The sequence below is a fragment of the Aquarana catesbeiana genome, linkage group LG08, assembly GCF_042186555.1.
Source record: "Aquarana catesbeiana isolate 2022-GZ linkage group LG08, ASM4218655v1, whole genome shotgun sequence".
Classification (NCBI taxonomy): Eukaryota; Metazoa; Chordata; class Amphibia; order Anura; family Ranidae; genus Aquarana; species Aquarana catesbeiana.
The window spans coordinates 286,895,782-286,921,253 of record NC_133331.1 but is presented as its reverse complement, the minus strand read 5'-3'; the positions used below and the strand labels follow the sequence as shown (position 1 = coordinate 286,921,253).

Here is a 25,472-nt window from a genome sequence, read left to right as displayed (position 1 = left end):
AATGCTAAAAAGTTGAACCCTGAAAATAAAACAAAAATGTAAAGTGCTGCATTTTGCTATATAATACTTACCTGTGCTGATACCTAGAGAAGATTCCTCCTTCGTAATTTTCACCATCACTTTAACTTCCTTCAACGACAGTTGATTTTTCCACGCCTGGATATTGTGGTCCTCTCGAACCTCAGTTTTAGTATCAATCATTCCAAACCCCTAAAATCACAACATGATTGTGAGCACTATTATCCTGAGACTACATAGAAGAACATCATCCAATACAGTTCAGGGCTGATTTTGAGTTAGACATCCTCAGTCCCATCTACCTGATGATGGTGAGTGATGGTGGGATCATCTTGTGTGGAATCCTGGGAATACAGAGGAGGAGGACATCTCTCTGGTGGTTTCTCATTACTGGATCCATCTGTAGAAAACACACACTGACTGAATACATTGTTTCTATGTGTTTATCAGATGATGGGGGATCTAGGTGGACCCTCCGTACTGCTCTCTCCTTTACAATACAGTCTCCTCTTACCCAGTAATGTGAGGGGTGGCTGATTCTCCATCATGACGTCCTTTTTTCCTTCTAAAGAATCCTTCTGCTCCATCACACTATCCTCCTCTCCTTCTTTTATCTCTTCTTTGATAACAACATTAAAATCACTCAAGTTTTCACTCTGAATGTAAATGCAAAATAAAATAGTAAAAAATGCCTCTGCTTTTCCATGGAGACATCTCAATATCTTATAGGAACCTGACACACACAATTATTATTATTATTATTATTATACAGGATTTATATAGCGCTGACAGTTTACGCAACACTTTACAACATGAGGGCAGACAGTAAAATTACAATACAATTCAATACAGGAGGAATCAGAGGGCCCTGCTCGTTAGAGCTTACAATCCAGGAGGGAGGGTCAAGTTATACAAGAGGGTAACAGCTGTGGGGGATGATACAATGATACAGTCACCATTCAGACACATCGGTTGTCTGCTACTGGATAATATCCCAGAATTTCTGGCATCGCTCACCTCTCCTGTCAGGAGGTCAGTTATTTTCTTGGTGACTTCTAGGATCTTCTGCTCATTGTTTCTTTCTGGAACCAATAAGGAATGTAGAGGGACCAAAATGGGGTTCTGTCCATCTCCTGATGTCTTCTTCACAATTATATTATCCTGTGGAGAGAGATTAGCAATCACTATATACATTTCCCAACAAAAGAAGCTGCCATCGTCGTCCCTCTTTGCTAGGTTCGGATCAACGGCATCTCACTTTTAGATACAATGATGTTTCTTGTCATATTTGCAGATAAGCCTTTAAGTTATTTCCGCTCACATTGTATCAGATACTACAATATCAGTCACAGTGCAGGACATCCAACTGCAACTTCCTGCATGTATGGTTCCTCATTGTACTGATCTTGCAAGGACCTAGTTTGGGGGTGCTCAAGATCATGCATAGGAGGATACCCCTTCCTGGAAATAGCCTGGGATACATGGATGCTACTACAGGCTGGAATGGAAACTGGTGTCAACGCAAGTCATAACATATATCACCAGCACGCCATGGATCTTCAAAATAACGTCCAAATGTTTACTAAAGTGATCGCATCACATGGGTAAATGTACAAGGCTGCGTCTTCTCGAAATGGTGTACTTTTACCCCTGTGCTATGAGGAGATATATCACCTCCTCTTCACCTGTGATGCCCCCAAAAATACCCCAAAGAACAATCCACTGCAGATCACCTATCAGAGGTGTAGCAATGTTACCAACGTGTCTAAAACATAGCTTTCCCCGTGATTTGAAAACTAGAGAAAAGTTTATTTTTCTAGTTGGTATCAATGCATAAACTGAATGAAACAGGTTTGTGGTGCTCCCAGAACTCTCCTCACCTCCCCAGTCAGCAGGTAGATGATCTCCAGGGTGAACCGTAATATCCTCTCCATTAGATTGGTGCAGTTTGCCTCCATCGCTCGCACTCTGTTCCATTCACTTCCTGCAATAATAGTGCCCATCCCCCATCGCTCAGTATCATGTGTAACAGGCAGGTTCCTCTGATTGGATCTTCTTGGCCATTTTGTTATATAGTAAAGTAAAGGGTTTAGCCAATGAATCTTGGGCCAGCAGTTCCTCAATAGGGTCCATCGTGTTTATCGGGTTTAAGAAATCTGCTCCTAGCTACTGCCCAGACCCTAAGAGTGATTTTAGTGGGACATGGCAATCTGGGATATGCCCGGGGTCCCCGGGAAAGTATAGAGCAGACAAGGGTTTAGCCAATGAATCTTGGGCCAGCAGTTCCTCAAGAGAGTCCATAGTGAGGCACGGTGAAACAGGGAACTTGGCTCGCACCGCATGACCTAACTGGAAGTAATGAAAAAGCATCTGGCCAGGCAATTTAAATTTGGCCCTGAGTTCTACAAAAGAAAGAAGTGTGACCGACCTGAAAATGTCACGCAGAGTCCTGACCCCATGTCTAGCCCAAAGCTGAGGATCAGGGTTGGAACGGAGTTGCGGAAAGTTTGGGTTGCCCCACAATGAGTTAAAGGGAGACCATCTATCGGGTTTACAAAATCTGTTCCTAGCTACCGCCCAGACCGTAAGAGTGGTCTTAGTGGGACATGGCAATCTGGGATATGCCCGGGGTCCCCGGTAAACTAAATTCCCCAGCTCTTGAAGAGATCCTAAAATAGAATAAAGAGTATTAATACTCACCTCTCCCGCTCCATTGCTAAGAAACCATCTACTAAAGTCTACTGGGCAATAGAGAGTCCATGTAGGACAGAGCAGCTCGGAAGCTGTAGAGAGAGTCCATGAGGGACAGAGCAGCTAGGAAGCTGTAGAGAGAGTCCATGAGGGACAGAGCAGCTAGGAAGCTGTAGAGAGAGTCCATGAGGGACAGAGCAGCTAGGAAGCTGTAGAGAGAGTCCATGTAGGACAGAGCAGCTAGGAAGCTGTAGAGAGAGTCCATGAGGGACAGAGCAGCTAGGAAGCTGTAGAGAGAGTCCATGAGGGACAGAGCAGCTAGGAAGCTGTAGAGAGAGTCCATGAGGGACAGAGCAGCTAGGAAGCTGTAGAGAGAGTCCATGTAGGACAGAGCAGCTAGGAAGCTGTAGAGAGAGTCCATGAGGGACAGAGCAGCTAGGAAGCTGTAGAGAGAGTCCATGAGGGACAGAGCAGCTAGGAAGCTGTAGAGAGAGTCCATGAGGGACAGAGCAGCTAGGAAGCTGTAGAGAGAGTCCATGAGGGACAGAGCAGCTAGGAAGCTGTAGAGAGAGTTCATGAGGGACAGAGCAGCTAGGAAGCTGTAGAGAGAGTCCATGTAGGACAGAGCAGCTAGGAAGCTGTAAGGAATATGCAGAGCTTAAGCATCTGTGCATAAACACTGGGACGTGTTTCATGGTCAGGAGGACCAAAAAGGTACTAATGTTCAGGAAAATTCTGAAGAGGTATTAGAAGCAGTTAAGCTGCCAAAAGAGAACCAGGAGGCTGAATGTTTTGTTTGTTCATATTGATGGTAAAACCCCCCTGTGTGGGAAGTGTGATGGAAATATTGGATATCATATTTATATCAATGAGATTCAAGTGGACCATTGCAAGGACTCCAATTTAAACTGCCTTGCCTCATAGGATGTGTATGTGTATGTGTGTATATATATATATATATATATATATATATATGTATGTATATATATATATATCTACGTGTATATGTGGGTATCTATGTGTGGATATATATATTTTTCATATATGGGAATATGTTTCTTAATATCATGATAGAACAAAGCTCACCTTAAGAAATGTAGTTACCTTGATTTGAACCCGAGAAGCCCTAGAGGTGTTGATTAGATCAAAGGTTATTGGCAGACCTTAAGGCATTCATTCTTCAGGGGGCCATTAACATGCTTCCAATACACTGATGGGAATCAGGGAAGGTCCCCTAGGTGGTAATCAACTCACCAGGGGCCATTAACATACTACGGTCGGGACTGTTTGGGCTAGGAGATCAAAGGAGATTGTTCATTAATTCATAGACTGGTAGGCACCGAGGGGGTCGCACTGTAACAGCAATGTCCGAGCATGAATTTTGAGACATCTCTTTCATTTGTGGCATCTTCTGATTGGTGGAGAATGCATATAAAAGGAAGTGGGCTAAATGGTTACAAGCAGTCCAGCCCGAGAACATCTGAGGGACATGCTGTCTGTGTAAAGTATCTATGTCTATCTTTCTTTCTAACCTTTTTTTTAATCCTAGGATTTATCTTATAACTTTGTATATCTTGTATATGTCCATTGAAAACAATTATGAGTTTATGCCTGAATTAACTTAGAATTAACTTTGCAGCCTAGAGCCCACACTATAGAGATATATGATAAATTCTAATCATTCTAACCTTCTTTTTCTGTGTAAATAAATGTAATTTTTATCTTTTTTCCCTGTTATCACTCGTTTTTATTTTTATATAGACAAAGGTTTAATCACTTATATTTGTATCGTTAATCGTTTAAGTGAGGTATAGATATTTCCGTAACAAATGGTGCCCGTCGTGTGAGGAAGCTTCACGTTTGAGTGATTTTGCGGGTGGAGGACAAGTCTAACTCCAGAAACAGTAAGCATTTTTATGTCTTTGTATGTCTGTCTCCCCTGTATGAACACCCAAACTAGCAAGCTTCTTTGAACATTGTTTATCTATATTACCTTTTGTCTGTACTAATACTTTGATGAGACTGATATGAACAGTATAAGTGAAATAAAATTGTACTGAGAGTGTATGAGAAGGCATCCTGCTCGTTTGGGCCAACACTGCAGGAGGGTGTCTGCGTGAATGATAAGGGGTTCTGATTGGACGTTTGAAGGCAGTGGAAAGAAGTAGGATCTGGGCCTTTCTGCCAACAAGCGCTTCTGGTTGACCCTTGCATGAGTCTAGGTCAAGACGCTTCCCGGTCTTTGAGATCGAATTGCACCTGTGGGCCTAGTACACACTGAATGATCTTCGATGTATGTATCTATCTTTCTGTGTAAACTACTAACTGGGGATCGTAAGCTTTGTGATTAGATCTGTAATGTTGTAACTCCTACAAATCGTATTGCAATTAGGTGTGCATCAGTTAACTACCTCCTGTACTACAAGCACGCATTAGTAATAACCTTTCGTTAAGCATTTCTTTTAGAGTACTTCAGAAAAGTCCACGGGGGAGATTAAACTCTTATAGTTTGGAAAATCTCCAGGCTATTTCTTTTTGAAGGACTATAGTCAGAACAGGGAAACTAATGACCCCAAGGGAAGAGATGATAGATAGATATGGACCTTGGGTTGTCAAAGGCAACCTGTAAAAAGGTTGGGGAATCAGTTCAAGGTCCGGAGTCCGTAAAGGATGGGTAATCGAATCGCTTCAAAGAGGGCGTCTAACCGTGGGGAACCATACCACTTGACCCCGAGGGAAGAGATGATAGATAAATATGGACCTTGGGTTGTGAAATATTTGCAAGATTGGGATAGTTGGACTGGGAAAAAGTATTCTAAAAGAGGTACTTTTAAGCCGAACGCTTGGGAAGCCCTGTGGTACAATCACCGCGGGAAGATGACACGAACAAATGAAAGAGATGCGTGGAGCGCGTGGATGGTAGAATCCATGCATAGAACTGATGATGTGAATATTTTTACGGTGGGAGTTAAGGAGAAAAAACACCAGATGATGCTGCGGAGTAGGGACAAGCAGGGACAGCCACTAGAGCCACATCCCCAGAGTAGTGACAGCGATGAACAGGGGGATGATGAGGAATGGCCAGGATTGGGGCCTCATACAGTCGCCCGGTCCTTGTTGGCCAGATACTCAGAAAGTGATAGGAATTGTCATCTATCAACAGATGAAAAAAAGGGGAAGCTACAACTTGCTGCCAAGTTTAACACCCCAGTTAAAACCCCCAATGAATCACAGAAAAACTCTTCCTGTGAAGCATTGAAACCACAGGAAGGAGATAGCACAGCAAACCAGGGGGAGGGAATGCTGGAATCAGGGGAGAAAAGTCTCCCCAGTTCCAGAGACCAGATACCATCAAAAGGGAAACTTTCTTCCCCTCGGACGGAAGACCCTCCCGAATATAGTAATCCCCCATTTACGGGCTGCGAGCCAGCCTTCTCCCCTAAACGGCAGTTAACTAGCAACCCTGCTGCTGTAAGCAATACTGGCAGTTCTGCTACAGAGTACACAGCCCATGTACCTTTATACCCCCAAGTAACTAGCATCCCACAGCAAGGACCTGTGTGGTGTCACTCTGATGGTGAAAGGATATCACCCAATGTGGGCATACTGGTGTACCATGGGACTGTTAATGCCACCGTTCAGGGCACTTTGCAGTTGGATAAAGTGCCCCCACCTGGCAGAAACAATCTTCCAAAGTCTTATTGGGATTCTGTGACAGAATCCCAAAAGACCAATCCACAACTGATATCTTTTTCAGATGACTTATCTGTCTATCCTGTAAGAGAACAGGTGGTTTATGACAACAGTGGGAGATCCACGGGAAAGATGACACATCACGTGCCGTGGACTCCCTCTGAGATGAAAGGATTTCTGAGTGTTATCCCCCATCCAAGGACAGATCCCATTAAATTTGCCAAAGAGCTTCTGGACATCCAGGCAAGCTACAATGCAAACTGGGGTGATATGCTTCAAATAATGAAGAGGGTTTGTGAAGAAGGGGACTTGGATGAAATTCTTAGTAAAACCAATATTCCAAGAACCCTGTATGTGGACTCCAGCCATCAAGGAGATATACTCACTAAACAATTAGCACAGTTGATTAAAACAGTCTACCCTCCCCAGTCTTGGACCAAGGTGTCAGGAGTGATCCAAGGTCCAAAGGAAGATTGTATGACATACTACAATCACTTTAAACAAGCCGTGGAATCAGCTGGTGAGGACATTACTAACAGTGCCCTATCACCCGTATTGATACATAGCTTCATGACCGGGTTGAGAGGAAACATCAGAGAAAAATTGATGACTGCAAATCCAGACTGGAGAGATAAACCCCTCTCCTCTTTGTTGTCACTTGCAACTGCGATTGAAAGCAATATAGCAGATTGGGAGTCACAGAAACCTCAAAGGATCTGCATTGTCACTGATCAGTTGAACAGTGCAGATCTCGGCCAAACACCAAAAGGGAAACCAGTTTGCTTCAACTGCCACAGACCCGGACACTTCAAGAAGGAGTGTACAGCTCCAAGACAGAGTAGGCCACCACGACATGGAGAGGAAATGGCCATGCTGGCATTAAGGGAGGAAAGTTTCCAGTCAGAAGGGATGCTTTCTGTCCCGCTTACGGCAGAGGATGTGGAATTAAATTTCACTGAAAGAAGCTGTAGTAAGAGCACGGGAAAAACACCGCAAATCTTTGTGGCCAGGTGGTTAGCTAATCAGTATGAACATTTGAAAGTGCAGATTACATCCCTGAAAGAAGCGCTAGAAATAACCAAAGGTACCATCCGTACTTTAGAAGCTTCTATGTTAAATTCTGAGGCTACCCACCAGCAATTAGTACTAGAAAACAAAAGATTACAGGAAGACGTTCATCAGTTGGGAAAGAGACTGAAGGATGTAGAAGGTGGGGCGAAACCATTATCTGTCAGCTTCCAGGAGCCTTTGGATCAGTTTTTAGATAGAGAAGATAACAAGGTAACTTATTTGGGTAGGTCTGAATTCAGGGGGACGTCCTCCACACCTAGGGTATGTATCAACAAGAATAAATCCCAGGAAGGTAAGGGCTCTTTAAAAATTGCCCCTATATTTTGTAAGCCGCAGGTAAAAGCTACGAGTGCAGAAAAGTCCATCCCACAGTCATCTAAAACAAAGCCCTTTGTTAAGAGATGTTGTACCACTTTAAATAAGATAAAATGCCACTTATGCGGATTACTGGGTCACATTGCGAGATTCTGTCTATCCAGTTCCAGTCAAAAAGTCGGTAAGCATAATCCATATAGGACCACAAGACGTGATTTTGAAGTGTACTCTGCACGCTTCGCCACATGGCCTAGAGGTAGGAAGTATGGACCACCTGAGTCAGGGGTCCCATTCCAAACTCATGAGAAGGGGCTAATGAAATGGGATGGATCTCTGAAAGAATTTCAACCTTACCAAACAGATGTTATGGGTTTAAGAAGAAGTACAGGGTATTACAGGAAACATGCTGATATGTGTGATGTCTAGAGTTCATCTATAACCTAGCCATTTGTGTGTGTGTGTGTGGAATATGCAATATATTTTGTGTTGTGTGACGTTTGTTCTCAGCTGCTGACAGCCCACCCAAATGACCCCCCTTCTTTCTCACCAGGTCTGTGAAAAGGTACAGCGAACTGTATTGACATGTAAATGACCTGAGCCAAGATAATTATCTGTACTAGTGAATTGAAAGATACATGTATTAAAATGACTTTGTTTTTCAGGAAAACAGTACTGGAGAGGTTCTTTGTGATGAGGTATTATGATCTGCTGACAAATGGTACTGCTAAAAGGTTTTTTACGGATTGCTAATTTTTTTTTCAACCATGGTGAATACATTTTTTTTTTTTTGGAATTATTGGTATACCATAAAACAAAAAATCCACGTGGTATTAATGTGTATTAAGTAATACATATTAATGATAAGTTGAGCTCAACAATTTTTTGGTATCTTAAAAAGAAAGTGCACTGTTTATGTAATGTAATGTATATTTGTGTTTCATATGCTAATGTATTGTTACAGGTATATAACCATTGGATTATTTTGTTTCTAGGAGGAAAATGGAATATTTATTACTAAATTTTATTGGTGTTTTATTTCTCAGATTTGATAATTGGGTTTCCTGGCTTTAAAGGGCACATCGGTCGGCTCATGTACCCACTACTGTTCAGTGATCCCTCAGTGCTGCAAGGGATATTTCTTTGCCCTTTGGCCAGTTGTGTTTGGTAGCAGAAGTTCCTTGAGTTGGATACACATTATGCAATTTTTGTTTTCCAATTTCCTTCAGATGTGTAGTATGAGGGCCTGCCTGATGGCATACAAGTTGAGAGTGTATAGTTTTGGGAGAGCCTGGAGAAGAGTTGTGCAGGAAAATTGTGTAAGATATTGCACTCTGTGTTCTGGATGGAGAGGTCATTGCTGGGAAGGAAGCACCTGGGTATTATTTGGGACATAGACGAGTTTGTTTCTGGGTCCTAAGGAATACCAATGTAACGTTAACCAGGGAACTAGAGGGTTCCTTGAACCTAACCATAGGTAGAGGTGCATTGTATACCCTGGGCATGGTCTCTGAAATCCAGGCACAGGGATGGAGTTGTGGGGGCACGCTGTATTCTCCTCAGTGGATACCCATAGGTGTCCTTCCTGTCCTAGACTCCTCGGTACCTTAACTAGTGGTCTGTGTCCTGCATGACAGGAAGACCAGTGCCCCAGAAGGTGTGCAGCCTCTATAAAGAAACTTGTGTACCTGGTGGCAGGTGGTTTTCAATCCGGGTATTCTGACTATTTCCCATCCTTAGGAAAGAGAGGCTTAATGGAGACTGTCTTTGGAGCTGGAGGTGGGGCACTGGGTACCCTAACACACTATGGAGCTGGAGCTATTCAGGATCACATTGGGGGGGTCTTGTGCTACATATCAGGGAAGGGGTTAGGAAAGCCAACTTGCTCTGTCCAGCATCACTTTGCAGGGACAGACAGGTGGGGGTAGTATCCAGGTTGCCTATGAGTCGTAATAGATTGGTGGATGACTCAGTTCCAGGATCGTCAAAAATCTTACTTGCACTGTTCTCATCCCTAATGGCAGGGATGGAACATTGTGCAGATATCACGGTCAGTCTGGATACTATCCTATCAGACTCTACTGGATTACACCCCGGAGTCCATCTTGTTCTGATGGTTTGAGTCTGGACAGCCTCAGATGACTGGTACTGATGAGTGCTAGAGGAAGGTAGGGGTTGTGCTATTGGAAAAGGCAACAATGCTGGCACAGGGGGGGGGTCATGTCTAATGGATGCCGGGGTAGTGTCCCAACTGGTCCTAAACAAAGTTAAAACTACTTGAGACTGGAGACCAGGGTACTGGTGCTAGTATCACATGTCTAATGATGCACCGTCTTCAGCATCAGATTAAATGGTACTCAGCAGGGTACACTACCTCGGGGAGTCTATAGTACACCTCCTCTGGCCCGTGGCATGGATATAGCAGGAACACCGGGTTGTACCCCGATCACCCCTGAAGAAAGGTTTTATAGCAAACCTGACATCCCCTTACACCTACAGAAACTTCCTCTGGTATTTGGGGCTGAGATAAAAGCTTGGCTGATGGATTTCGGACAACAGGATGAAATATTAAATGTACTAAGAGATGCTGAGAAACAAGCCACCATACGACTCACCCATGATCAAAATAGATTAATCCAAGTATCCCACGCTTTAGACGCAGACGCTAAGATTTCCTGGTGGGAAAGTTTATTTGGGTATAGTCCGAACGCTACAGCTTTCCTAAACATTTTGCTCCACCCTGTTGTTGTCCTAACCTGTGCAGCCTTATTGCTTTTCCTGATGCAGGTAATAATGTGCATTACTATCAGGAGAATGAATGCCAAAGCTATGAGAATGTGTACCTCAACAAGGTATCTTCTCACAAGGAACAGAAAGGCCACTAACTCAGAAACAAATCTCTGAGGAAGCCAGATCCAATCCAGACCAGTACAAAGAAGTTGCGCATTTAAGAGAGGACCCTAGAACTATATTTTTCTTGTTCCAGGGATAAGCCTCTTCAATTTTTAGTAATAAAGTGCAGTCAGGTTTACCTAAATTCCAAAAGTTTTAATCATTTTTTTTAATTTTTTATTTTTTTTCCTCTCCCTTTTGTTGTTAATATCTGTGTACCTGACCTGCAAAAATACTGTTCATGGGAGAGGAGTTTTTTTAGAAAAAACATTTGTTTTGTTTTTATTTATTTTTTTTTATTATGTTTTTTGTAACCAATGTATTCATTCTTTTTTATATACAGATTCAAGGCTCTTTAACAGTCTTGGTTGGAGCAGCGTTCAATCTGTAGTTTTTTCCATCTTTTGTTCTTTTTTTTCATTATTATTCCCACTATTTTTCCTGTTCATTTTCATTACTCACCTCTCTTCTATTCCTTTTTCTTCTTTAATATTATGCTCTCTGAGTTTTTTCCTTTGATTTCTATCATCTATCTTCTCAAGATAATGTAACTAAGACATCAGTCATATAATTTTTCTTTAAAAAAGGACTTTGCCTGCCCGCAAGTACCATATTTTAACTAAAGTATCCCTGGACATCCAGTTTTATGTCTTAATGTAATTTCACCTCCTCTAGTCTACCTACTACTTTAACCTGAGCCCCGTGAGCAGGTGTGGTGAACCCAGGGACCTGGCAATAACAGACAGTATTGTCTATCCCTACCATCAAGGGCCATGGATGATACTGGCTGTTGCTCCGACTCTGTACCCTGTGGGAACCCACTCTACTCGTCCACATTACACCCTTTATGAGTATTTAGTCTTAATGGCCAACACTCTGTTCCTGTCCAGCATTTCTCTGTACACTAACGTTCTCCTCTCTCTTTCTGTATTCATGCACGACTGTCTGGAGACCCGCCCGACCCCACCTGAAGAAGCAGCGACCACCAAGTTATTTCTTGAGATAAACGTGTCACGAATAAGACTTTCCTGGACTTTCCTTCACCATGCTGAAAAGTGCTGTCTCGCGGTCCGATCCAATCGATGCAACCATTACATGGTCTTACAAAGATACAGGACTAGATATGCCAGGATCCCGCCATCAATGTTGGAGTTCCGCTCCTCCAAGGCAGAGGAGTGATGAAACATTGCAATACAGACACTCATGGTTTGAATGTGGAGTCTCCAAAGGACCAGGATTTCTTTGCTATCTTAAGCCTACTTTGAGGAGTTCCGGCGTGTTCAAGAAAGGAAGAGGAGGCCGCAGTGGTGGTGGGGAAGGGTCGGGGCTTCTGGGCTGTTGTGGGTGGGTGCAAGATCATTGAAGGAGGACATAAGTTCAAGAATGAACTTCAGGGGGAAATGTGATGGAAATATTGGATATCATATTTATATCAATGAGATTCAAGTGGACCATTGCAAGGACTCCAATTTAAACTGCCTTGCCTCATAGGATGTGTATGTGTATGTGTGTATATATATATATATATATATATATATATATATATATATATATATATATATATATATATATATATATATATATATATCTACGTGTATATGTGGGTATCTATGTGTGGATATATATATTTTTCATATATGGGAATATGTTTCTTAATATCATGATAGAACAAAGCTCACCTTAAGAAATGTAGTTACCTTGATTTGAACCCGAGAAGCCCTAGAGGTGTTGATTAGATCAAAGGTTATTGGCAGACCTTAAGGCATTCATTCTTCAGGGGGCCATTAACATGCTTCCAATACACTGATGGGAATCAGGGAAGGTCCCCTAGGTGGTAATCAACTCACCAGGGGCCATTAACATACTACGGTCGGGACTGTTTGGGCTAGGAGATCAAAGGAGATTGTTCATTAATTCATAGACTGGTAGGCACCGAGGGGGTCGCACTGTAACAGCAATGTCCGAGCATGAATTTTGAGACATCTCTTTCATTTGTGGCATCTTCTGATTGGTGGAGAATGCATATAAAAGGAAGTGGGCTAAATGGTTACAAGCAGTCCAGCCCGAGAACATCTGAGGGACATGCTGTCTGTGTAAAGTATCTATGTCTATCTTTCTTTCTAACCTTTTTTTTAATCCTAGGATTTATCTTATAACTTTGTATATCTTGTATATGTCCATTGAAAACAATTATGAGTTTATGCCTGAATTAACTTAGAATTAACTTTGCAGCCTAGAGCCCACACTATAGAGATATATGATAAATTCTAATCATTCTAACCTTCTTTTTCTGTGTAAATAAATGTAATTTTTATCTTTTTTCCCTGTTATCACTCGTTTTTATTTTTATATAGACAAAGGTTTAATCACTTATATTTGTATCGTTAATCGTTTAAGTGAGGTATAGATATTTCCGTAACAGAAGCAGGGGCGGACTGACAACTCATGGGGCCCCCGGGCAATAGGAGATTATGGGGCCCCCGGGCAATAGGAGAAGATTATGGGGCCCCCAGGCAATAGATTATGGGGTCACACAGTAAACACACAGTATAGACACACAGAATACACATACACACATTGAAAAGGTACTGGAGAGGCGGGGCAGCTATAATCTTGGGATTTTTAGAAAACACAGATTTTTACATACTGTCCCTGGTTTTATTGAGGCTGGCAACCCTGATGGGGCCCCTTAGTGGCATGGGGCCCTCGGGCAGTGCCCGAGTGCCCGAATGGTCAGTCCGCCCCTGGTGGGAAGACATGCCTGTATTAACTCTACTTTCTTTAAAAAAAGTGGTCAGGAAAGCCCTGAAAACTATTTTTGGTGTGGAGAAAACTCACTGTTTTGGTGCCACCACTGAGCTACAAAACCCCAACATGTCACAATTTACACACAGGCTAGGGCTAACTTAAGCAGAAGCCAATTAAAGGGGAACTAAACCCTCTTATCCTTTACAGCCAAGGAAGCTGCCATCTTAGCCTCTTTTTGATCTACAGTTGCCATTTGGCTTCATATATGATCAGTTATAGCCATTCGATAGCTTGACAGTTCGGATGAGCGCACAAGCAGCTGTGACAGTTATTATACACCGCATGTCTTGAATGTAACCGTTTTGGATAACCGTTAAATCAATGGGTTTAGTTCCACTTTAAAGCAGACCTTTACCCCCAAACTCAAATCCTTGGTGCATGCAACTGTGCAGGCACATCATTTTGTAGAATCAAAGTAATTTCATTTATTGTACTTTTTTCCGCTAGCCGCTTTTCAGTAGGCAGGGGCGTCGCGTCCATTAAGGGCGCACGGGCGCCACCCCCTATATGTAGAATGGATAGATTCATGCTATGCACCCCCTATTCAGGTGTATAGCCCCTTTTCGGATACTGGGCGCCAGAATTACAGAGGCGGGGGTGTTAATATTTGCTTTTCTAACACTGAACCGCCTCTCTGCCAATCAAGAAGCACAGGTCTAATACCCGTCACCTGACACCTAGGGCACAGTGGCTGCATTTGATGGGCACAGTGGCTGCAATTGATGGGCACAGTGGCTGCATTTGATGGGCACAGTGGCTGCAATTGATGGGGCACATTGGCTGCATTTTATGGGGCAGAGTGGCTGAATTTGATGGGCACAGTGGCTGCATTTGATGGGGCACAGTGGCTGAATTTGATGGGCACAGTGGCTGCATTTGATGGGGCACAGTGGCTGCTTTTGAAGGGGCACAGTGGCTGCAATTGATGGGACAGTGGCTGCTTTTGATGGGCACATTGGCTGCTTTTGATGGGCACAGTGGCTGCATTTGATGGGGCACAGTGGCTGCAATTGATGGGACAGTGGCTGCTTTTGATGGGCACAGTGGCTACATTTGATGGGGCACAGTGGCTGAATTTGATGGGCACAGTGGCTGCATTTGATGGCACAGTGGCTGCAATTGATGGGTTTTTTTTTCTGTATTTTTCTGAATTTTTCAGTTTGTTTGCGCCCCCCTAAAAATTTTGAGCACCAGCCGCCACTGCACTGGTGATGTAGTCCTGGGAAGGCTTTGTCGCAGGTGCCTTCAGGGAGATCCTGCCTGTTCTGGCGCATGTGCTGTTTGAGATCTGGAGCATACATGTTGCAGGGCTTTTGTGTGGTTATGGTGCAGAGGGATCAGGTGACACAAGTTTTTCTTACTTCCTTTTTTGTTTTTACTGTGCTGAGTAAGCAGCAGTGGAAAATACCATTAAACCTTCCTCTAAAATCAACTTTATCAACAAGGTACTTATCCACATCAAACATAAGGTAATTCCAGTAGTGCAATAGAAATTCGGTATGCAGTAGGTTATTTCAAGTGGATTTGCCTGTACAGTAGCTGATTAAAGTGGCCTGCTAAGAGGGATGCTCCACTGTCCAACCGATGCGCAAACTCATGCCAGACTCATGCACTGAATAACACAAAAGTTACTTTTTCCCAATTCTGGGTAGAGGCAGGAGGTGTCCGGTATGTCCCTACAATATCCCTTCTCCACAGGAACCTGTCCCCAGGCTAGGCCTCCCTCGCCCTAAAAAGAGGTTTCTGTCAATACCTACATGAAGTGCTCACGCGATGGCTACCGCAGGGGATCTAAAAAAACCCTCTAAGGCACAAGGTGGCTGTCCAATCTTCAAGAGAGCTCTGGGTCCAAACAGACACAGGCTAGCCCAAAAATGGCTGCTGGAGTCCAGTGCAAAGAGGACAAGTGAGTCCTCTGCGAGGTTCTTCCAGTACAGAGGTAAACAAAAATAGTCATGTGACTGCCCTAATTACCACGGGTTCAATTGTTTTTATTAATTGTTTTAAGAAAAAGGATTGTTTGGTAGAGCAGTGAACAATCCTTGCACGCTCCAGGCACTCAACAAAAAGGCATACAAATGTGAGGCTTAATAGGAACGAGTGAAGACCATAACACGCAGGTTAGGTCTGCCGTATGGCCCCATAACACACATAAACGTGTGTAAAAGGAAGGACGGTAACAGGTTATGAACTACATATAAAGCATTTGAACATCATGAATTCTGTGAGGCAACCATCTGGCTAACCACCTAGCACAGCCTTTCTCAACCTTTTCAACACAGAGGAACCCTTGAAATAACTTTCCAGTCTCAGGGAACCCCTGCTAAAAATGACAAAGTCTACAACTCATGATACATTAGTGTGATGGTCAGTGGTAAGCATGCCCCTTACACTTGTGGTCACTGAGAAGAATTATCCCCTTACAGATAGCTAAAAAGATCAATGGTGTCAGTGGGAACTTATCTGAGAGGCAGAAATTCTCATTTCTCAAGAAACCCCTAGCAACCTCTGGAGGAACCCTGTTCGAGAAACCCTGACCTAGCATATCATATCAATGAAAAACAGTGTGATCGTGAGAACACAACTGTAGCACCCTCCCTAGGTAGGTGCTAGCGAGTGCATAGTTTTTGGTCTCCCTGCTTAACAGGGGGACTGATAGGCAAATTTACATTCTCTCTGCCTAACACGGAGCAGGGATCCATTGATAGGGTCTGCTCAGTATCCTCAGATTCTGCTCATGTTTTCTGCCTGTTTCACACTGGTCCAATAGGACAGGGCATATTAGACAGTGGGAGGAAACCTGACAAATAGGAGCATAGGCGTAGTTACAGCCCTGGCCATTGGCAGAGGAAGGTGCCTCAAGGCATGCTGGGTGACTGTATTTATACCTAGAGCACATATGCTTGAGGTCTTCCTCTGGAGAGCGGGGTCCTGGAAGGAGGGGGCTTGCTGCCCCTCCTCTGTCCAGGCTGCCATGCGGCCTCAGGTAGTCGACCTGAGGGCCAGAGTCTCAGAAGCTGCAACCCAGATGTCCTACAGAGCTGACTGGGAGGGAGACACATCTAGAAGGATCTGTTCCTGGCTAACAGTGAGTACAGGCCTAAGTCTAGGGGCCTGTTCTGTGAGGGTCATCCCTTCAAGCTAGTAAAGTCAGTGGACAGGTGCCAGCTATAGGGGATACCGGTGAGTGTCCCGAAGAATCAAAGTTCATTGAGTCTGCTGCCAGAGCAAAGGACTTATTCTTCCATACAAATGCTGTATGGTTAAGCAGAGGGTCTGCTATTCAGTTCAACCAAGTGAAGCCAAGTGAGAGTTGTCCTCATCTGTGCATAGTTAAAGTTGGAGTATCTCACTAATCCCTTCTCCTATCTAAGTTCTACCAATAAATAAAAAAAAAAAAAAAAAAATACCCTAGACTGGTCATTGGATAACGCGCGAATGAAAGTGCAGGTTGTCGTGCGAAAATACTCAAGTATCTGGCTGCAGGATAAACAGAGGGAGCCCCAGGGAAGTCTATATTCAGTGACCCCCACGGGGGGCAGTTCTACACTGCATTACTAAAACATAACCACAATAAATTGGTCTAGGTGGCGATAGAGCCTCTTACCCATATTATGCAATAACTAAGGCACTTTCAACTATCAAACATCACAACTATCCCGTATAAATTCTCAGGCTCTCGTGTTCTTCTGCCAGAATGTTCAGCAGATAATCTATTTCCTATCCTTACACTTAGAAAACACACAACCATCTCCAAAGGCCAAGGTCTGATAAGTCACTCTTTTAGCTTTGTTGATGAAGAACAAGCAATTGTGACCAGTGGTACCAGTACATATGAAACAAAGCAAGAGTCCACACTATGGTTTACCAATGAGAACTTTATTGTATTGCTGCCATGCAATTCATCGCTTTCATTAAGGTATGAAGGACGGACGAGCTCCCAACAATGTATGAAGGAAGGACAAGCCCACAACAATGTATGAAGGAAGGACAAGCCTCCAACAACATATGAAGGAAGGACAAGCCTCCGACAACGTATGAAGGAAGGACGAGCCCCCAACAACATATGAAGGAAGGACAAGCCTCCAACAACGTATGAAGGAAGGACAAGCCTCCAACAACGTATGAAGGAAGGACGAGCCCCCAACAATGTATGAGGGAAGGACAAGCCCCCAACAATGTATGAGGGAAGGACAAGCCCCCAACAACATATGAAGGAAGGACAAGCCTCCAACAACGTATGAAGGAAGGACGAGCACCCAACAACGTATGAAGGAAGGACGAGCCCCCAACAACATATGAAGGAAGGACGAGCCCCCAACAACGTATGAAGGAAGGACGAGCACCCAACAACGTATGAAGGAAGGACGAGCCCCCAACAACATATGAAGGAAGGACGAGCCCCCAACAACGTATGAAGGAAGGACGAGCACCCAACAACGTATGAAGGAAGGACAAGCCTCCAACAACGTATGAAGGAAGGACGAGCACCCAACAACGTATGAAGGAAGGACGAGCCCCCAACAACATATGAAGGAAGGACGAGCCCCCAACAACGTATGAAGGAAGGACGAGCACCCAACAACGTATGAAGGAAGGACGAGCCCCCAACAACATATGAAGGAAGGACAAGCCCCCAACAACGTATGAAGGAAGGACAAGCCCCCAACAATGTATGAAGGAAGGACAAGCCCCCAACAATGTATGAGGGAAGGACAAGCCCCCAACAACATATGAAGGAAGGACGAGCCCCCAACAACATATGAAGAAAGGACGAGCCCCCAACAACGTATGAAGAAAGGACAAGCCCCCAACAACGTATGAAGAAAGGACAAGCCCCCAACAACATATGAAGAAAGGACGAGCCCCCAACAACGTATGAAGAAAGGACAAGCCCCCAACCATTGTTCCCAGAGAACTTCAGTAATAAAAGTAGAAATGCTGGGTATAGTTTTTATTAATAATACTATTTGGCAGAATGGAGAACGTAAGAGCCTATATCAGATTCAAACTCTTCCTCACGCCATTAAATAAACAGCTTTATTGATGACTGTGTCCTTGTTGGAAGGATTTCCCTTCAATTCTTGTCTAAACATACCTCCCAACTGTCCCTGAGTTCAAAGGACTGCCCCTGAATTGGAACAAAGTCCCTCTGTCCCTCTTACCTCCTCATTTGTCCCTCATTTTAGTCTAATCTATATAGTTTTATATAAAATGCACTGTTTATCAATCAGAAACTGTTTCTCGAGTTCTAAACTTTTCATCCAATTTCTAAATTGCTCAATTTGTACATTTCATAAGCCAATACAAAGGAATAGTAGTGGTAAAGAAAAAGCACTTGTGGATTTAACTATTTTTTTTTTTTTGTATAATTCTCCTTCAAGGGGGCTTGGAAGGGGGTGTGTCCTATGCCTACATACTATTGCTAATAGGTGTCCCTTGTTCCTTTCTCAAAAAGTTGGAAGGTATGGTCTAAGCCCTGGGTGACTTTGAAGTTTGCGCTACTTCAGCGTCGACTTCAAAGCCGACTATTCAATCCGATTTCATTGTGGCTTGACACTCTGTGTGACTTCATTTGACAGATGTCAATGCGAGTCGCAATGCGGTCGCACAGAAATAGTGAAGGAACCTTTTTCAGAGTTGCACTGATTTTAATGGTTCCATTGCCGCAAATGGGGTGCGACTTGTCATGTGGCATAACAAATCACACTGGAGTGAACCAGGGCTAAATGGCACAACAGGAAGAGGGAACAATTCCCAGTTTGGACGAGGGCAAAACGTTTTGAGTTTTAAGCAATACTACAACTTGAAGATCAATCTTAAATTATAAATAAAAAAAAATTACTCTTTGTAAGTAACAAAATAAAAAAAAAATAAAAAAACAGAGATCACATCACAACTATAACAAATCTAAAATATTCTGTACAGGTTGGCCGATCCTTTCATACTGCTTCATTATAGTCATACAATTGCTCGACAGACATAACAACTGAGCCGATGAAACTCCACCATCAGTTTTTCGGTGAGCTCAGGTGGTGCGTGTTTTCGGGTAGATCATTCTTCTTTCATGTACTTTCTGGTGGATGATTAGAGTCACTTTCTGTGCAAACCGTTTGCCACATTCTTGACAAGAAAACGGTCTCTCGCCAGTGTGAGTTCTCATGTGCTTATCGCGGTTCCCTCTATTGGAGAAGCACTTTCCACACTCGGAGCAGGAAAAGGGTTTTTCGCCGGTGTGAACTCTCTGGTGTTGAGCAAGATACGCTTTGGTTGAGAAGGACTTCTGACACTCGGAACAGGAAAAGGGTTTTTCATTGGTGTGGATACTCTGGGGTACAACCAGGTCGTGTTTTTTTATGAATGAGTTTTCACAAGTCTGAAAAGGATGCAGATTATTGGGAGAAGATTCCCCGGGATTGGGAGCATTTATCTGCACTATGAAATCTTGGTTGGACATTTGGGATAATAGTATGTGATTTACATTAGGATTCCAAAGAATCAAACCAGTCTGTGGATTTGTTGATGTTATCAATGGATTAGGTTTGTGATGTGTATTTTGGTTAACAATGCTTACTCCCGGAGAACAGTGCACCACACCCTTATCTTCTTTATTAGAATGTGCAGATAAAACAGGACGTCCCTCTGGGGTATTCCAGCCATTGTGTCCTCCTGTTGGATATATTTTTATTATTATAAATAATAGGAAAAATAATAATAGCATGTTCATTGTTCATGTATTGCTGTTAGGAGTCATGTATGTTTGTCTAATAGTCACCTGTTCCTGAGATCTCAGATACAGAATTACAGCGATAAAAATAATGCAAAGATGGAAAACAGATAAGGGGTAACCACACAACCATCTCCAAAGGCCAAGGTCTGATAAGTCACCCTCTTAGCTTTGTCGATGAAGAACAAGCAATTGTGCAACCAAAGCAACTATAGCACACTGGCTGGAAGTTTACAGACACTAATACCATTGATATGGCAAGGAACAGATCTTCCTCCTCCTCATTTGTTGGGAACATGACGTTATATTGAGGAATGGAGATGGACCTTTCATATGGTGTACAGTATCTCCTCATTTGTTGGGAACATGACGTTATATTGAGGAATGGAGATGGACCTTTCATATGGTGTACAGTATCTCCCCCTCATTTGTTGGGAACATGACGTTATATTGAGGAATGGAGATGGACCTTTCATATGGTGTACAGTATCTCCCCCTCATTTGTTGGGAACATGACGTTATATTGAGGAATGGAGATGGACCTTTCATATGGTGTAAAGTATCTCCTCCTCATTTGTTGGGAATATGACATTATATTGAGGAATGAAGATGGACCTTCCATATGGTGTACAGTATCTCCTCCTCATTTGTTGGGAACATGACATTATATTGAGGAATGGAGATGGACCTTTCATATGGTGTATATTATCTCCACCTTATTTGCTGGGAACATGACATTTCATGTTTCAATAACAGTTTTTATTAAGGGATGGAGATGGACCTTTTACATGGTATACATTATCTCCACCGCCTGGGATGTGGTATAGGTTGCTTGGATGCTATTTCTTCTTTAACTATAAGTTGAAAAAGACTGACTCTCTTGCAAGGTACATTTTGTTTGTTCTCTATGCTTATACATGTCTTGATTCTCTGATTAGACAGAACGATGCTTTAAAAATGTGCTCCATCATTCCAATTATCAACATATCTGTTCTATTTTTAGATAGTGTGACCCATTTTCCTTTTCTTGCAACCAGCGAATCCCGAATGTGTCCTGAAGAAGCTTAACAGCGAAACACGTTGACGCACTAGGGCTCACACTACACTATATATATTTTTATGTATATGTTTTTTTTAATTCTCATTTTTAAGGTCTTTTTTCTACTATTTGCTATGTATGTCTCCATGTTTCAATAAATATTATTTTTCTATATCCCTATTGTTTACTGTCCCGCTAAAGTCCGATTTTGGGTCATCTTTTGGGACCCTTTCTTTTTTGTATGTCCATCTCCATTCCTCAATATGTCATGTTCCCAACAAATGAGAAGGAGATACTGTACACCATATGAAAGGTCCATCTCCATTCCTCAATATAATGTCATGTTCCCAACAAATGAGGAGGAGATACTGTACACCATATGAAAGGTCCATCTCCATTCCTCAATATAATGTCATGATCCCAACAAATGAGGAGATACTGTACACCCTATGAAAGGTCCATCTCCATTCCTCAACATAAGGTCATGTTTCCTAATAATAAGGAGATACTGAACACCATATGAAAGTTCCATCTCCATTCCTCAATATAATGTATATAAGATAGATACATTTTACCATACACTCACCAGACACTCCTTGTTCATGTCGCCAATTCGGTTGCATGCCTCACATGAAGTCCCAAACCCTCTCCTTATGCTATCAGAAAATAGGGATGGAGGCACTTGACCTTCTATGTCCTGAACCTCATAAAAAGTCCCAAACCCTCTCTCTTTTTTAGTAAGGCTGAGGAAGTGCTAATCTGAATATCTGCTATGCAGAGACCAGCTTAAACAGCAAAGCTAGGAAAAGCATCCAACTACTAGGACCTGAGTCATGTGGGGCACAAGAGAGGTTATATGGGGACTGACTTACAATTTTGCTGTTTGCCGGTGTATAAACCTTCTGCATGCAGCAGTATAACCTGACTGTAGCACAATTCCTTTATCCCTCAATAGATGAGAAAGAAATAAAAATGTCAAGTGCTTCATTTCTTCTACGTAATAGATACCTGTGCTGACATGTACAGAAGACTCCTCCTTAGTAATTGTCACCACCACTTCAGCTTCCTTCATAGACAACTGATTTCCACTGACAAGCATCTCTTCTTCTTCTTCTTTAACCTCAGTTTTGATATTTAATGCTTCAACAGCCTAAAATTACATAATGATTGTGAGCACTAAAATCCTGAGACTACATAGAAGAATATCATCTAATACAGTTTAGAGCCAAGTTTGGGTTGGACGCTCTCAGTCCCACCTACCTGATGATGGTGAGGGATGGTGTGATCTTCCTGTGTGGAATCCCGGGAATACAGAGGACGGGCACATCTCTCTGGTGGGTTCCTATTACTGGATCCATCTGTAGGAAACACACACACTGACTGAATACATTGTTTCTATGTGTTTATCAGATGATGGGGGATCTAGGTGGACCCTCTGTACTGCTCTCTCCTTTACAATAAAGTCTCCTCTTACCCGGTGATGTGAGGGGCGGCTGATTCTCCATCATGACGTCCTTGTAGAGATCCTTGTGTCCTTCTAAATACTCCCGCTCCTTCATTATACTTTCCTCCTCCTCTTCTTCTTTTATCTCTTCTTTGATACGTATGTTAAAATGGCTCCAGTTTCCACCCTGAATGTAGATTTAAACAAAAAATAGTGAAAATGCCATGGAGACATTCTGACACCTTATAGGAACCTGACACACACAATGATACAGTCACTATCCAGACACATCCCTTGTCTGTTACTGGATAATGTCCCAGAATTCCCGGCACCGCTCACCTCTCCTGTCAGCAGATCAATGATCTTCTGGGTGACTTCTAGGATCTTATCATTGCTTATCTCTGAAAATAGTAAGGAATGTAGAGGAACCATATTGGAGTTCTGTTCCTCTCCTGATGTCTTCTTCACAAATATGTTATCCTGTGGAGAGATCAGCAATCGCTTTATAGATTTCCCAACAACAGAAGTTACTTGTTGCCCTCATGGTCCCTCTTTGCTAAGATCTGATCAATGACATCTCTTTTTCAGAGACAATTATATTTCTTACCTCTCTGGTCAGGTCTGTGTTTTATTAATAGAGATAAGAGTGATGTCATGTGACCTCCCAGAATCCTCCTCACCTCTCCGGTCAGGTCAGTGTTTTATTAATAGAGATAAGAGTGATGTCATGTGACCTCCCAGAATCCTCCTCACCTCTCCGGTCAGCAGGTAGATGATCTCCAGGGTGAGGTTTAATATCCTCTCTGCCATCTGATTCCTCTCCTTCTCCATTACCCGTCAGAAAATCTAAGAAGAAGTGAAAAAATATGGAATTATTAAGCATAAATGATAGCTCAAATTCAAAAAAATTGGTGACACCTTCCTGGGTTAGCAAAAAAATATATATTTCTAATATGTTTTAGTGCCCCTGTAAGTGGGGGTTAGTAGATTTTTCTTTTAGTTAGGCTCCTCCTGGTACTTTGCCCAGAAAGTGATGTCACAGCATTGTCCTCTTTGGCGGGATCCTATATAAAAGGTGGAAGTTGTACAGAAAGAGAGTCAGCATCATTGACAAAAAAAAAAAAAAAAAAAAGGCTGAGGACTATGTTCTTGTTTCTCCGTAGTGGGCCTTCCATGGAGAGGGTGGTGATCTGGAGTGGTTGGGTTTGGAGTGGTAATGATCACAGGAAGAAGGGGACCTCCTGGTGGTGAAGAGCAGACCTCTCCTCGGATCACTCGTCATTTGACTTGGGCCCCCATGTGACATGGTCCTCAGTTCTTCGGTAGGACTTTTGGAGGCCTGATCTGGAACCACGGAGAAGCTCTGTGAAGGAAATACTCCTGACCATACAGGGGTTGGCGCTATATGGGACCAGGGGGTGGTGTAGTGGAAGGTTTACAACCCACCACCTATACACAAGCAGCAGATAGTGTGAGTAACGGAGTGGGCTCTCATCAAAGCTAGCCACACAGTTTGTCTGCACCCCTATAAGACATTTTGTCAGTCATTGTGGGAGGTCTAATTTCGAAAGAGGGGCTGTCTCATGGAAATCAGGACACTTGGCCGGTATATGTATGTGGCTCTGATTCCACACTGGAATTACTCTCACTGTATAGGCTTCTAAAGACCCAACTCCTCCCCCGCACTCCCAGAGACTCTCCTGTGTTCATGTGATCTCAGCACCTTCATCAGAGCCCCTAATGGTAAAGATGGTTTTAGGAACACTACTTGTCCCAGGAACTCTGGCTGCAACTGGCACTACAACACTTTGCTAAACGCACGTGATTGTGGCACGGTTGTGAGGCATTATAGGGTAAATTAGGCGGCGAGGAGGAAAAAGAACACCTCTTTACTGCCGGCCCAATGCCCTCTAAAAAGCGATCTGAATGTGGATCGCTCTTCAGAGGGCGCCACAATGCAGAGCGCTTCATAAAGTATTATGCCACCTGGACACTCATTTGTAAAATGGAGTTATTTTATTTGTAAACATTATATAAAATGTGTATATATTTCATTAGCTGTGAGTGCGACAAAGTTATTTACAAAACAAATTAAGAAATGTTACAAATGTAAACGCAAAACACAACCAGTAACTTCCCGGGGATCTGTCGCTGGAATAAAACCGGAGGAAAGTTATTTTTTCCTGGCCGCTATCAATCAGTAAAATGAACCAAACATTTTCGTGATGTTCCCCAGAATCCTCCTCACCTCCCCGGTCAGCAGGTAGATGATCTCCAGGGTGAGCCGTAATATCCTCTCCGTCAGGTTACTGCAGTTTCTCTCCCTGCATTCACTTCCTGCAACAATAACACCCAACACCCCCCCCAGCAGTTTGCATCATGGGTAAGAGCTAGTGAGTGGTTCTTTTCAGCCATTTTGTTGTAGCCCAGCAGACTTGGAGGAACATATTGGTTATCAAATAACGTTCAAACCTGAGGGTATCTATTAATACCCACTAAAAGTTACCGCCAGCTGGGAGCAGGATGAATTTGTAAGACATGTGACATGTTCATTTAGTTGTATGCCAACGTGTCTTCATATATGGGCTACAATAACATGGCTGCCCCCCCCCCCCAGGAGCTTATCCTCATTGATTATCAATAAGAATGAAGTGAATGGAGTATCTAGTGTTCAAATCTGTTACATCATTTGTTGCTAGGTATTCCAGCTTTTTCCATTAGCTTTTATTTCTTCTATTAAATATTATTCATTTATTATAATAGTTTTTTTCATTAGA

General features: G+C 42.9%; 2 protein-coding genes across 3 annotated transcripts in view; both read right to left on the bottom strand.

The window, feature by feature from the left end:
- Positions 1 to 25,225, bottom strand: part of LOC141106589 (uncharacterized) — a 50,881-nt gene extending 25,656 nt beyond the window's left edge. Inside the window, exon 1 of one of the 2 annotated variants that reach the window (XM_073597489.1) lies at positions 24,944 to 25,225. The gene's annotated coding sequence lies outside the window, so the exon portion shown is untranslated. The remainder of the gene's footprint in view (positions 1 to 24,943) is intronic. The other variant, XM_073597488.1, reaches the window with a different exon arrangement.
- Positions 1 to 25,472, bottom strand: part of LOC141106770 (uncharacterized) — a 177,774-nt gene that overhangs the window by 127,898 nt on the left and 24,404 nt on the right. The window contains 11 exon segments of the mRNA XM_073597697.1: positions 72 to 210; positions 303 to 418; positions 533 to 674; positions 1,036 to 1,179; positions 19,520 to 19,904; positions 19,906 to 20,006; positions 20,009 to 20,154; positions 22,260 to 22,401; positions 22,512 to 22,609; positions 22,726 to 22,882; positions 23,035 to 23,175. Of these exon segments, the coding sequence (XP_073453798.1) occupies positions 72 to 210; positions 303 to 418; positions 533 to 674; positions 1,036 to 1,179; positions 19,520 to 19,904; positions 19,906 to 20,006; positions 20,009 to 20,154; positions 22,260 to 22,401; positions 22,512 to 22,609; positions 22,726 to 22,882; positions 23,035 to 23,175 (1,711 nt within the window).